The sequence below is a fragment of the Ricinus communis genome, unplaced genomic scaffold, assembly GCF_019578655.1.
Source record: "Ricinus communis isolate WT05 ecotype wild-type unplaced genomic scaffold, ASM1957865v1 Ctg13, whole genome shotgun sequence".
NCBI classification, from domain to species: domain Eukaryota; kingdom Viridiplantae; phylum Streptophyta; class Magnoliopsida; order Malpighiales; family Euphorbiaceae; genus Ricinus; species Ricinus communis.
Genome location: NW_025963431.1, coordinates 32,525 through 47,985, shown reverse-complemented (window position 1 = coordinate 47,985; position 15,461 = coordinate 32,525). Strand labels below are relative to the sequence as shown.

Genomic DNA, 15,461 nt, shown 5'->3' with positions numbered 1-15,461 from the left:
AATTTGCATTATGTACCATTTAACACTATTGAGAGTTGTTAACTCTCAATCCGGTAGAACGAACACCCTATCTCTAAGCGAATTCAATTCTAGGTTGCAAAGGACAATCCAAATCTAAACGTCTTTCTCAAGATCATTCAAATTTCAAAAATCATTCAACAAGATATGAAGAACAAATCAATAAATACTTCCGTTGCAAACCAATATTGACAATCAATACATTCAATTCAAAATTTACGTAAAAAAAATCCCTAGATAAAGAACCCTAATAGGTTAACAAGTTTAGCTAATCATGTTCATAATCACAACCCAGAAGAATTCAATTACAAAAATGAGTAAAGGTAGAGAAACCCGAACACACCCTTGGATGAGAGTAAACAACACCAATTCCTCTTGCCCAATCTTGGATCGATTCTTGTTCCTCTTACTTCGAAGAGAATCCAAGTGAAACCTTGATCCAAGTCTCCTTTTTCCTTAGTTCCAACTCAGAAAACCCTTAGAGAGAGAAAAAGATGAGTTTTAGATGTTCTAACCCTAGCTGCCTCTCTCTTCCTCTTTTCTTTCTTTTTAAATTAATTTGTCCAGCTGCCATGAATATGGCCGTGTTGGGAACACGGCCTTGTATTGGTGGGCGTGTTGGGAACATGGCCTCGTGCTTATGGCCGTGTTACTCTCTGTGGTCGTGCTCTTTAACGCTTCTTTTGTCGAACGCATCCAACACAGCCTGTTTTGGTGCCTGTGTTAGGAACATAGCCAGTGTTAAATCCAACATGGCCCTGTTCAGCTTCCTTATGTGCAAACTTAGCTTGTTTCGATAGCTTTGACGTCCAATTATGCTCCAATTCTTCCTTTATCATTCTTTGACTCCTTTTGGACCTAATGCACACAAACAGACGCATAGGGTGAGTGTTGGGACCAATTCACATCCAAATGTACATACAATTAATCTTAAAAACCCCATTTAGATGTGTGTATTTTATGCACATCAAATTACCCCACACTTAGCTCATTGCTTGTCCTCAAGCAATCAAAAATAAAATAAGGAAATAAACCACTAAGAAACAACACTTAAACTGATAAACAAGCTAGAGAGTCCCTGCACATATCCTTAACAAGCGTAAGTCAAACAAAAAGAAATGAAGCAATCAATTCAAGTATCACAACCAAGATGTCAATAATTCACAAAATTACTGTCTCAACAAAATTATTCAGAACCAACTCTTCACAAGATTCACTCTGAATCACTCAAAGTGTTTAAAGGGTAATGTTTAATCGGTCAATGCATCAACTACTGCCTTACTTACTATATCCTTGCTCTTAAATCCTACTCCTACCACTTATGGAGAGTCAACAACCATGTCAAGAGGTCTTTATAAGGGTTGTAATGGGGATTAGGTAAGGGTAGCTAAATTTGGTCAGAGTTGAACCTATGGTGTTCGCAGTAATGAGATAAATGACCTGCACACAAGCAACAATAATCACAAGGGGTAAACAATGGACAGTAGTCCAAGGTGAGAAATAGGAATCAAGTCAAAATGTAAACTCCGAAAAGCAATTAAACAATTAGCTCACTTACTTTCTTTCTTTTCATCACCCTTCCCTCTTATTCTTCTTATTATTAATTTTTTTCTTTCTTTTTTTTCATAAAGGAAGAACATTCACATAATAGAGTGAATTTCTTTTGGGTTGAAGGAAGCTGCTACAAGATTCCAATGCTATTTCCAAGACAAAAATTCCTAATAAAAACAACTCATGTGCAAAATCATAACCCAAAGTAGAATAAAACTAAGTGGTAATGAAATATGATAAAAAATGGTGAAAGAGGGGGTTGTCTACATAATCAATAAACAAATGAAGGCTATTTGGCTAGAATGAAAAACCTAAGTGCCTCTATCATACCAAAGTGTTAAACTCTCCTTGTGGCCCTCATAAGCATTACCGAGCAAGTTCTAAAAGTAAAGACAATAATTGGCACTCTCAACAAGAAATAAATAAAAGCATATAAAGTGTATGCTTACAATTGAGGCTCAATTTCTCACAAGTGTGCTTTTTGAGTAGGTTCTAAAAAAAACTCATCAAAACAGAATTAAATAAACCAAAGCAACTTAGTGCAAAACTCAAGCTAAATAACTTATATTCTTTCGCAAGACTCAACACTATTGGTTTTACCCGATCACATGGACATAAATAGGATTTCAAAAGCAAGTCAACAGTAGAAGCATCGAAACAAAGTGAAAACTTTTCAAAATTTTATAAAAAATTGCATAAAGAATAAACAAATAACTGAGATGGAATAAATGAAATGTGATATATACACTAGAAAAGGATTTGAATTTCATATACAAAACAATAAAAACACGAAAGCAAGTGTATATAAATATCACCACCCCACACATGAAGGACACAGTGTCCCCAGTGTACAAAATATATAAGAAATGAAAAAGGAGAAAGAGCCAATACTGCCCTGACTATGGCTCCAGAGTGAAAAGAGGTGCATCATCAGGGATATCAGGGCACTAGCTGGTCTGTGGTGGAGGAGTGGCTGCTCTCTGAGGGTCGGAAGTAGTGTCACATGCAAGAGCTGGTGGATCAGCAGGAGCAGCGTCAATAGGAGGCTCGTCAGGCTATTGTGGTGAAGGGTGCTCAGTCGGAAAGGGAGGGTTAACTGGATCATCCGCTAGAGGGATGTCAAAATGGCTCTGCGTTGGAACCCGGCTCTGTGGACAGGCAGGGGCATAGTCTGTAGCAAAAATATCATCAAACATGTCATTGGCTATAGAGGCCTCTCACCTACTGCCCTGCTCAATCAGGGCCTGAAGCATAGCCCTCTGCCTTTCAAACTGAGCCATCATCTGGCTCTAAAACTCAGCCTGACGCTGTAAAAGGTCCTGCTGAAAAGCCTCTTGTCGAATGAAGTGTTGCTGCTGCTCCTCTGCCAACCTCTACACTCTAAGCTGCAGCTCTATAAACTCAATTGGGAAACTCCTAAAATAGCTAATGAACACGTAGAAGGAGCTGAAGTAGATGGTCTGGAGGAAGACTTTGAAATATAACAAAAGGGGGGTGGAACATCTTGTGTACCAGGGGCTCGTAGGGCAGGTCGCTCCTCTCTAAGTGCTGCCAAGAGAGCACTCCTCAGTCTATATTGTGGTCCTAGCGGACCCTGCCTACGAGTCACCATCCCCATACTAACTAACTAGGGAAGTCCCAACGTCTCCATCACCCCTAGGTCTATCAAATGTGGTATCGCCTCCTCCAAAACTCCTAAGCTCCTAGCCAGTTGATGTGCGTAAAATACACACATCTAAATGGGGTTTTTAAGGTTGATTTTATGAACATTTGGATGTGAATTGGTCTCAACTTTCACCCTATACGTATGTTTGTGTGCATTAGGTCCAAAAGAGGTCAAAGGATGATAAAGGAAATAATTGGAGCATAATTGGACGTCAAAGCTGTCGAAACGAGCTAAGTACGATCATGAGAAAGCTGAACATGGCCGTGTTGGTTTCAACACTGGCCGGGTAACACGGCCACCAACAAGGCCGTGTTGGATGCGTCAAACATGAAAGAAAAAGAAGCTTTTAGGGAGCACGGCCACAAAAAGTAACACGGCCAGGAACACCAGCCCGTGTTGGGTACACGGCCATGTTGGAGGCGACAGGGGGAGTTAGTTAAAAGAGAAAAAGAGAGGAAAGAAGAAGGAGGCTAGTGTTAGAACGTCCCAAACCCTAATTTTTCTTTCCCTAAGGGTTTTCTGAGCTGAAACTAAGAGAAAAGGAGACTTGGATCAAGGTTTCAATCAAATTCCCTTCAAAGATCGAAGATTGGGCGAGGTTCGTCGATTGATTTTCAAATCGAGCAAGAGGAACAAGAATCGATTCAATTAGAGCAAAAGGATTTGGGGCTGTTTACTCTCATCCAAGGGTGTAATCAGGTTTTCTCTACCTTTGCTTATTGTTGTAATGGAATTCTTGTGTATTTTGATAATGAACATGATTAGCTAGATTGATTAAATCCATTGGGATTTCTTTACTATGTTGGCTTAGTATTATATTGTTGGATTGTTTGGATTAGTTTTGTATTCTTCTTGCTTTCAGTATTAATAAGATAATCATTATTCATGAGACGTTGTGAATTGTGTGTTTAGATTGCTTTGTGTAATTGAGAAGTCCATTTGGCAATTGAAATTTTGAATAGCAAGAACTGGTTAATAATCTCTTAGAGATAAGGATAATTAACTAGCCGGATTAAGAATTAACAAAGCTTAATAGAGGCAGATTAAAGCTTAATGCTAATTTAAGAATCAATTGTTAGGAAGAGATTTCAACTTTAGGTTATTAGGTTTAGGAATTCGGTTATCTCGAGAGAGAAACCGAATTCGGTTAAGAATTCATCCACGGGTAGCTAATTAGACTCACCGATTCTTTATCTTTTGTTTGATTTCCAACTAGTTTAGATTCCCTTTGGGTTTGTCTTCTTGTCTTGATTAATTCGTTTATCAATCACTCTTGCATCTCCCTTAGGACTTAGCTTGTAGCTATTAGTTAGTTTAGAAATTATTTATCGCTAATTTTAGGTTAATATAACAAAGAACAACGGAGTAACTCTGGGCTTTCACTTTCCTGAGGAATACGACCTTGATACTCGCCATTAGTGCTAGACTGCATCGATAGGTACACTGCCTTAGATTGTAGCTAACACGAGTAGCACCCATCACCAGTTGAGTAATGTAAGTCCCAAAACATAAAAATACCTTCTTTGAGTGGTTGTAGAAGGCACTAATCTGTCTAGCCAATAGGTATCCCATGTCGATGGACTGGTGCTGATGCATGTTGTAAACTATAAATAGGTCCGGTTGGGTAACTAGACCACCGCTATCTCCCCTCCCAGTGATGGTCCTAGCTAGCAATGCATGCAAGTACCGCAGTCCTTCAGGCAAGTTAGACCCTTTCACTGGTTGGCACTGTACCCCTCAGTGTCATCAGAAATCTCGGCCCACATCTGCAGATATGACACACCAAGCGTGTGTATACAGCAACTATAAACCTCCCCAGCTACATCCTCGTCAGTCCACAAGCCCAAGTGTACCCTAAACTACTGTACACTCATCGTGAATGTTTGCTCTGCTAATCTAAAACTGATTGCATCCGGTTGCTAAAAGTCCCGCAACTGGCTCTGCAGAAAGAAAGTGCTGGCAAACTCCACAGTCAACTCCCTATATGTCGGTTGAACTATCTCAAAGAAATGCTGAAACAGGGGCGTCTCAAGATATCGGCGGACTGCAGCTACAAGTCCGACGGTCTCTACTGCTGGCCAGTCTATCCTATGCCCCTTTCCCAAATCTTTGTGCCTCATCGATTGGTATCTCTGCTCGAAGGTGGGCTACCCTTGGAAAAGTAGGAATCGATGGCACTGTGGTGGTCTAATTTGGCCTGAACTAGTCGGTGCAGTGCCTGACGATCGAGAGGAAGAGGAACCATTAGTTCGCCTCCTCTTATACCCTCTTGGACCATAAAATGACATTTTTCCCAATTCAACACAAGGTTAGCTTCAACACACCTAGCTAACATCCTTTCCAAAGTATGCAAACAATGGGAAAAATAGCTACCGAATATAGAGAAGTCATCCATGAAGACCTCCATCGACTCCTCTATCATGTCATGGAAAGTGGCCATCATGCACCGCTAAAAGGTCGCAGGCACATTACACAAGCCAAACGGCATCCTCCTATAGGCAAAAGTGCCATAACGACAAGTGAATGTCGTTTTCTCTTAGTCTTCTGGTGCTATGGGAATCTGAAAATAACCAAAAAAATCGTCAAGGAAATAATAATACATATGGCCTCAAAGCCTCTCAAGCATTTGATCAATAAAAGGATAGGGGAAAGTGGTCCTTTCGGGTTGCATCATTCAAGCGTTGGTAGTCTATGCAAACCCAAAAGCCCGTTACCGTTCGTGTAGGAATCAGCTCCTCCTTTTCATTTTTCACTACCGTCATGCCCCCTTTCTTGGGAACCACCTGCACAGGACTCACCCAAGCACATGTCAGAAATAGGGTAAATTAAACCTGCATCAAGAAGTTTAATTACCTCCTTTTTACCCACCTCTTTCATATGAGGGTTCAACCGCCTTTGTGTCTACACCACCGGTTTGAACTCATCCTCCATCAAAATCTTATAAAAGCATTATGTAACGCCTGCATTTTCTCATCATCCATGTTATGTGCATTTACATTTAATCATTGGGCATATGATGGTATATCAATAATATTTTTATTTTATGAGAACAGATATATATTAATTATAAGTAGAGAATAAGAAGCATGATATTAGATTATTAATTTAGATAAGTTGATTAAGTACTTGGGTTATGTGTATTAAGCCTTAAGACTTAATTGAACCAATAGTTGAAGGTTGGGTAAATAGATTGGACTTAAAAGAGACAATTAAAAGTTAGTACCTATATATGGTTAGTAAGAATTAATTTAGGATGATAAAACTAGTTTAAGTAGGTGGTGGCATTGAGAGATGAATCTTGGAAATTGGAACCATGAGCAAGCTCATTTTACCTCTTCATTTCTCTAAAATTCGTACATGGCCAAAAACACAAAATTTGGAATAAGAGAGAGGAGTGGAATACCTAGAAAAACTTAAGATTAAGATAGGATTTTACCCACTATTGAAGGAGCCAAGCTAAAGCTAAAGGATTTGAGCATATTAGCAACCCAAAAGCTGAAATTGGTGAGTTGTTACTTGAGTTTTATTAATTTGTCATTAGGGTTCTTGATTACAAATTGGAGAAACTTCAATTGATGCTCTCATTGATTAATTAAAGGTCTGATTATCATGAATTAGTAGAGTATTGAATGATTGCACAGAGATTAAGCTTGATTTAAGTTTAAGTATGTCAAGATAGAAAACTGTCAAAATTCCAGCAACCTTGATGTTCTGTATTTTAGGCATAACATGGGTTATATAAGTCCAAATTAAGCATAATTGGTGTCTATGGAAATTTTGAAGAGTCCTCTATAACTTTTTAGTTTTGTGATTTCGCTATTTTTGCCGTTTTGGTTGCTTAAATTGAGCAAACAGATTTCTGCTCGGGTACAACTAGGTGTATGACCCTTGCTCAGTAATTTGAAGATAATTAAATCTATAGAAGTCGGAATTGAGTAATTCTTCTTGGAGATGAAACTAGACGCATAAACGGATATGTCTATTTAATATGAGATTTTTGTATTAAGCCAATTTTTCCCAGCAATAAATATACCTTGGTACTAAATTCTGTCTAGAAAACAGAGATGTTGGAGATTAGTTTTATGCAATTTATTTGATGTTAATTTGAGTTAAATTGGTATTTAACTAGATGGAAAATGTTTTTATGATATTAAAACAGTAATTGAGAGTCTTAGAGGAAGAGTTAGACCTATGAATTAGAGAGGGGATGGTCTTGTAATGCATTAGAACTAGCATTTACATGAATATTTGGAATATGCATGAAATGTGAATTGATGAATGTGTTGACAGGTACTCAAAGGCCTGGAAAGGAAGTTGTGGAGAAAGGAGGTTCTTATATGCTGAAGGAATAAGTGTATTTTAAGTAAGTAAATAGTTAATATTTGCTATATTCATATATTTAATTAAATGTTTTGCGAATGGTTGTGTTTGCTTAATATTGTGTTATGTTTGAATGAATGAGATGGAAATGATTGGTGTTAGGTGGAACAATTGTTATTGCTTCAATATGATATAAGTGAAATGATTGAATTGTGATGTTAAGTGCATATGTACATGTGAATGGTGGATTCCCTTGTGAAAAATATATATATAAAGCCTTGGGAGGCTAAAGCCTAGAGAGGCTATAAAAGTGTATAATGTGAGGATGAGGCAGAGCAGCTTACGTGTGCGATAGGTGAGGATGAGGCGGAGTAGCACATTAAAGGGGATCCACAAGCCGTGAGAACTAACCATAATTGCTGAATTGTTTTATTTTTATGATGGTTGTAATGAATTGAGTAGAATGATATGAATTTATGCCTAAATTATGAATCATGGTAAGTTATGTGATTGGGTGGAAATTGTATTAAGTGTATGTGATATAGATTATGTTGATTATTTATTTATTGAACTGGAGGCTCACCCCTCTCCAAAATTTTTCTTTTCAGGTTTGTAAATAGTAGCGCATCCGTTGGTTGTATGCGAAAGTCTAGCTTTTAGCAGTTCTGTCAGGTTGGGCTAGTTTTGTGGAGTCTCCTCCTGATGCATTTTGTATGTAGTTATGTGATGTATATGGAAGTGTGCCTTGTAAGGCATAAGAAGATGTTTTGAATACTTAATAAATGATGTTTAAGTATAATCATATGTTTATATGTTAATAACCTTATGTCCTGATTCTTAACAATCTGCATATTGACCTATCTACATGTAGTATATAGTCTACGACGCTTGTATGCTACTTGGCTAATGTCTGTTGGTTAGCATGTAACGGGGGTGTGACAACAGTAACTCGGGTTTATTCCTGGTATGCCAGCCGTCTTATACCCAAATCCCTTTGCATACCTTCTCAAAATACACAGCACTATCTCCCTCTCCTCAGGTGTGAGATGAGCGGAAATAATAACCGGTAAGCACTTTGCTTCATCTAAGTAGGCATACATTAAGTGTGCAGGCAACTCTTTCAACTCAAGAACGGGCAGCTCCTCCAAAGAAGGCTTCAACTTCTTTACTCTTGACCTGTCAAGATTAACAAAACCACCAGTCTTTTCATCATTAACATCAGCAGCTAATAAGTGCTCTAGCTGCTCCAACACTTGTTCATTGGACAAATTATCCTCATTTTCTTGCATTGCCACTTGTAAAGGATCATCAATCATCATTTCCTGCAATTGAGATTCCATAATATCATCAATAAAATCAATCGAACACACAGTACCATCATGCGCATATGGGTATCTCAAGGATTTAGTCAAATCAAACGTAATGCTCTCATCATCTACCCTAAGTTCCAACTTTCCGCTACTAACATCTATCAAAGCTTTAGATGTAGCTAAAAATGGTCTACCTAGGATCAATGGAACATCACTCTCACCATTCACATCCATGACAACAAAATCCATAGGAAATATAAATTTGTTAACTTTAACTAGCACATCCTCTATAATCCCTTTCGGGTACTTAACAGTTCCATTTGCTAGTTGTATACTCATCCTAGTAGGAGTTAGCTTAGAAGTGCTTAGTCCTAACTCCTCAAACAATGAACTAGGCATCAAATTGATGCTAGCTCCCAAATCAGCTAATGCTAGCAATTTCAATTTATCCCTAATCAAACAAGGTATTCCGTTTGCTAGTTGTATACTCATCCTAGTAGGAGTTAGCTTAGAAGTGCTTAGTCCTAACTCCTCAAACAATGAACTAGGCATCAAATTGATGCTAGCTCCCAAATCAGCTAATGCTAGCAATTTCAATTTATCCCTAATCAAACAAGGTATAGTAAAAATCCCTAGGTCGTGTCGTTTGACTGGAATCTTGCTCTGAAACACTATTGAGCATTTTGCATTCAAGGTCACCAATCCCAAATCCTCTAACTTTCTCTTGTTGCTTAGTATCTCTTTTAAAAACTTTGCATACTTTGGCATCTACGAAATAGCTTCAACAAAAGGCAAGTTAATCTGCAATTGTTTAAAAAGATCTAAAAATTTACCGAATTGCTGATCAACTTTATCCTGCTTGAGTTTTGCAGGATATGGAATGGGAGGTTGGTATGGCCTCAAGGGTATCTTCTTTGAATCCTCCTTCTCTTCAACTACTCCCTTTTCTTTCTCCTTAGGCTTGTCTTCCTTTTTCAACTCATCCACCTGCACATCAGAATCATCATTAGTGAAAGGCTTAGATGGACTAGGAAGTTCCTTACCTGATCTCAAAGTAATTGTTTTGGCATGCTCCCTTGGATTAGACCCTGTGTTACTTGGAAGCGTGCCCGGCTGCCTCTCAACCATCATCCTAGACAACTGCCCAATTTGAGTTTCTAAGTTATGAATTGAAGCTTGTTGATTCCGAATGGCAGTGTCCGTTTGTTGAAATCTATTCTTTGAAATTGCAATGAACTTCGTCATCAATTCTTCCAAGTTAGGCTTCTTCTCTTGACTACCTCCTGGTTGATGGGGAACAGAATGGATAGGTTGCTGCTGGTGCAACCTCTGATATCCTGGTGGACCTTAGTTATTGGAATTCCTCCATCCAAAATTAGGATGATTCCTCCACCCTGGGTTGTATGTATTGCTGTAGGGATCATTCTGATGGCTACCTACATAATCAACATGCTCAACATTAGAAACATTAGTAGGCATAGAAGATGCAAACATACCTCCCACATTACAATTGGCATTGTAATGCGGTCCATCATAGAATTCACATCCGGGCTGAGCTGCTTGGACCGACATCTGAAGTTGTTCTATCTTTTTAGAAAGTAACTCTACTTGTGCCGCCAAGGCTGCTGTAGGATCTGCCTTAGCCCGCTATACAGCGGGCTTTGGACCTCTAGCCTGTGGAGTTTGCCACTGATAAGCCATCTCTTCTATCAAATCCTAGGCTTGCTCAGGTGTTTTTCTATTGATAGCTCCTCCTGTAGCTGCATCTACCATTTGTCTAGTGGCCATATTCATGCCACTATAGAATGTCTACACCTGCATCCAGAGAGGAAGACCATGGTGTGGGCAACACCTTAACAAGTCCTTGAAGCGCTCCCAGTCTTTGTACATCGATTCTCCTTCACCCTGCACAAAAGAAGATATGCTATTTCGCATTTGAGCAGTCTTAGCAGGAGGAAAATACTTATTCAAAATTTTTTCAGCTAAAGAATTCCAGGTAGTGATTGTTTTTGGTGGCAAGGACTGCAGCCATCTTTTCGCTCTATCCCTCCAGCAAAAAGGAAACAACCTTAACCGTATGGCATCATCGATTGTTCCATTAATCTTAAAGGTATCACATATCTTCAAGAAGTTGGCGATATGCTCATTCGAATCTTCGCTCGCCAATCCTCCAAATTGCACCATATTCTGGATCATCTGGATTACATTCGGCTTTATTTTAAAATTATTGGCTGCTATAGGAGGCCTCACTATCCCAGTTTGTGTCCCTGCTAGAGAGGGCCTAGCAAACTCATACATGGTCCTTTCACCTTTACCTCCATTTGCATTGTGGTTCTCCATCTCACTAGTTTCATGAACAGGAATCTCTACTTCAATCTCCTCCTCTATTGCCTTCATACGCCTCCTTAGCAATCTAAGAGAGCACTCGAGTTTAGGTAAAGGCTCTGTAAGATTAGGATTAGAGCTCCTGGTCATAAACTACCTGAGCACAACAAAGAACAACAACACCAATAAACAGGATAAGAACAAAAGCTATACACAGAAAACAAATTATAAGCAAAAACAGAAATGACTAGACTAACAAATATTAAAATTTCAATTTAGTTCACAGAAAATCGTTCCCCGGCAATTGCGCCAAAAACTTGATGGTTGCTAAGTCAAGCAAGACTATGACCTAAGGTAGTGTACCTATCAGTGGAGTATAGCTAACAGCGAGTACCGAGTGTCGTATTCCCCAAAGAACGTGTAAACCTAAACCTACTCAATCTTCTCTGTTATCTAATCTAACAAATGGTGTTGATGAATAATTCCTAAATTAACTAATAGCTACTCTAATTGTTGTCTAACTACATCTACTAGGGAATGATTAATTCAAGTAAAGGAATAACCTCTTGGGAATTCTTGTCTCTAGGGAATGGAAACTAAAGGTGGAATTGATTGATTGAATTCAATTTCCATGGGGAAATCTCTACGCAATTAATGCCTTTCTCAAGGACACTAAAATCTTAACTTAGATTAATTAGGTTGAAATCTCTTCCTAACTCTAATTATCCAAATTAGCATTATGTACCATTTAACACTATTCAGAGTTGTTAATTCTCAATCCGGTAGAACGAACACTCTATCTCTAGGCGAATTCAATTCTAGGTTGCAAAGGACAATCCAAACCTAAACTTCTTTCTCAAGATCATTCAAATTTCAAAATCATTCAACAAGATATGAAGAACAAATCAATAAATACTTCCATTGCAAACCAATATTGACAATCAATACATTCAATTCAAAATTTATGTACAAAAATCCTTAGATAAAGAACCCCAATGGGTTAACAACTTTAGCTAATCATGTTCATAATCACAACCCACAAGAATTCAATTACAAAAATGAGTAAAGGTAGAGAAACCCGAATACATCCGTCTACGGAGACACTTCCCCAGTAAGGGAACTTTATGCACTAGTGGTAGGTTGATGCGACTGCCTTGAGGACTTATAACCATTTTCTACCGGTTGAAGTGAAAAATATCTAGCACATAGAATGAATTCGATTGGGACTACTGTAGGCCCGAACTCGATGTCCAACTGAATGAGGTTCTTTTTTCCTTTTTCTCACTGTCATAGGCAGCAATGGTCATGTCCGATGGGGTGAGACTTGACTCTAGGATGTCCAGATATCTGAGAGTAAACAGCTCCAATTCCTCTTCCCCAATCTTGGATCGATTCTTATTCCTCTTACTCGGATTGAAACCAATTGACAATCCTCATCAATCTTTGATCTTCGAAGAGAACCAAGTGAAACCTTGATCCAAGTCTCCTTTTTCCTTCGTTCCAACTCAGAAAACCCTTAGAGAGAGAAAAAGATGAGTTTTAAACGTTCTAACCCTAGCTGCCTCTCTCTTCCTCTTTTCTTTCTTTTTAAATTAATTTATCCAGCTGCCATGAACATGGCCGTGTTGATGCCCGTGTTGGGAACACGGCCTTGCATTAGTGGGCGTGTTGGGAACACGACCCCATGCTTATGGCCGTGTTACTCTTTGTGGTCGTGCTCTTTAACGCTTATTTTATCAAATGCATCCAACACAGCCCATTTTGGTGTTTATGTTGGGAACACGACCAGTGTTAAAATCAACACAGTCGTGTTCAGCTTCCTCATGCGCAAACTTAGCTTGTTTCGGCAGCTTTGACGTCCAATTATGCTCCAATTCTTCCCTTTATCATTCTTTGACTCCTTTTGGACCTAATGCACACAAACAAATGCATAGGGTGAGTGTTGGGATCAATTCACATCCAAATGTACATAAAATCAATCTTAAAAACCCCATTTAGATGTACACAAATAAATGGCATGATCAAGGGATTCATGGGCCTAAGGAGTTTTAGGTCGGGGATTAAGTGTTGCTTTACAACTCTCGCCTTCATTTATTTCTTAGAAACCTACGGAGTCATTGGTCTGGACCATTTCAGGCTAGACAGGTCTTTCTGTATGGAGTGGTAGAGTTGCATCATCCCGAGAAGGGAGATTTCAAGGTGAATGGCCATCGATTGAAGCTTTATTATGGTAACTCGTTGGATGGTGATCAACGTGTTGACCTAGCTTTGTATGCACAGGAGGATTGATCCAGATGAGTTAAGCTTAGGACTCAGCAAAGGTAAGCACTTTTGTACATTCGACTTTGGTTATGCTTTCATGTTTTTGTTAGTTTTTGTTATTTTGTTATTTTCTTTTGACTTTATTCATTTTAGTTTGCTTGATTGTTTATATGTTTAGTGTTATTCTTTTAACTTGTTTTGATTGCTCTGTTTCGAAGTTTTTGAGCATATTTGGTGTTAGGAAGAATATTTTTATGTGTTACAGGTGATTTGGATCGTATTCCGTGCAATTTCAGGCCCGTCCGTGTGTCCGGGACCGTGCATGGGCCATTGCACAGCTCATGCATCGTGCACGGGCCGACATATGGCATTCCAAGAAGAGGGCGTTTAAAGACCGTTGCACGGCCTGTTCCACGGCCTAGCAAGGGGCAGCGCACACCGAATCCTATTTAAACGAGGTTTTTCACATCTTTTTACCGATTTTCTCTTCAACCTAACTCTTTCTCTACTCTTCTACTTCTTGTCAGAGGCAATCCAAGTAAGTAATTTAATGTTTTTCATTTAATTTTGCTTGTTTTTGTTTCATTCTTGTATGATTTTCATTCCGTTCTTCTTGTACTTTTGTTAATTTTCGCATTATTTCTCTCTTGTTCTAGCTTACTTTCCCGCAAATTACATTTTCTTTTGATTATTCACCTCAGGTATGTCATTTCATTCCAGTCTTTATTGATTTTTCGTTGCAATTTCTGACTTTAGTACCTATTCTATTATTTATTTTGGTTCATTTGCTTTATTTCGATTCTGTTATGCTTGTCTTTACTTCTCTATTTTTGTATGTTCAATTTTTACTTCATTTTCATATCCCTGTTTCATTTTCGTATTTTGAGTTTATTCCATTTTTTCAATTGTTGTTCCTTTTTATTAATTCTGTCTTCATTCTATTTTTATTGTGCTTTTCTATTCTCTGTTAATTTTTTCAATTCAATTTTCACTTCTTTTTCTACTCTTTTTCTTTCATTAGTTTTTATGTGTGTTTTTATTGTTTTCCGTTTCTATTATTTTATTTTTACATTCTTCGTTGCTAGCTGTATCATTGGACACAGAATTTAATGTGATTTTGTCGTTTTTGTGTGCTTTGAAATTACAATGTGTAATGGTCTATCACTTGATTACTGTTTTTCCTTTTCATGCATTGAATCTTGGATGTGCTGGTTGTACCATTGGGTATATTGTGATGTTATGCGCTGAAATGCCATTGGGCATTATATCTATTATTATCTGTTTTCTCTTCTCCCCTTCCACTATAAATTTTCAACCTTGCAGGATTTCGGCTGTTAGGGTACCTTACCCCTAGCTTCCTAGGTTAACAACCAACTCGTTATACTATCGAATTTCTGTCAAATTTTGTGTAAATTGAACATGCATGATTGATTACAGTGTTTTGCTATTTATTTTGTTATCTGACATTGCATTTTATTAGGTAGTATGACCGATGATCAGCAGCGAGCCGCTGAGAAGCAAGCTAGAGTTGAGGATGGTTCTTCTAGTTACTGACCTCGGCGGACTCACGCTCCAAGACCTCGGACGGGTTTACCCTCGGGCAGCCGATCACCCTAGAGCCCGAGCTCGACCTATCCCCATACCTGCAGCTGGCAGGCATTCTTACTTGATCTTTACCAACCAGGAGCATATTGATCGATTTCGAGTGGTGAGGACGAAGGTGCTTCTGATTGGGAGGTGCATCGATTGGTAGGCCCTAAGGGATGTTGGACTGTTTGAGGAGATTTCTAGTTTGCTGGAGATAGTACCATGGAATAAGTTCTTTGACATTAGAGAGCCTACTTATAGAGAGCTAACTTTGGAGTTCTTCAGCACCTTTTGGCTTCAGCCAACTGTTAGGGATTTTACTTCGCCAGACACAGTTTCCTTCAGGGTGACTGGCAGGACTTACAGGATGTCCCTAGCAGAGTTTAGTATTGCTTTAGGGATATGGACTAGAGCGTAGGTGG

At 38.7% G+C, this 15,461-nt stretch overlaps 1 protein-coding gene across 1 annotated transcript; it reads right to left on the bottom strand.

Annotated features, from left to right (window-relative positions):
• Positions 1-8,472: 8,472 nt before the first annotated feature.
• LOC125368724 lies at positions 8,473-10,437 on the bottom strand. Its single transcript, XM_048370314.1, has 3 exons — positions 10,362-10,437; positions 9,699-10,202; positions 8,473-9,449 (listed from the first exon to the last, which is right to left on the bottom strand). The coding sequence occupies exons 1-3, from the start codon at positions 10,435-10,437 to the stop codon at positions 8,473-8,475; spliced, it is 1,557 nt and encodes a 518-aa protein (XP_048226271.1).
• Between the last annotated feature and the right edge of the window lie 5,024 nt (positions 10,438-15,461).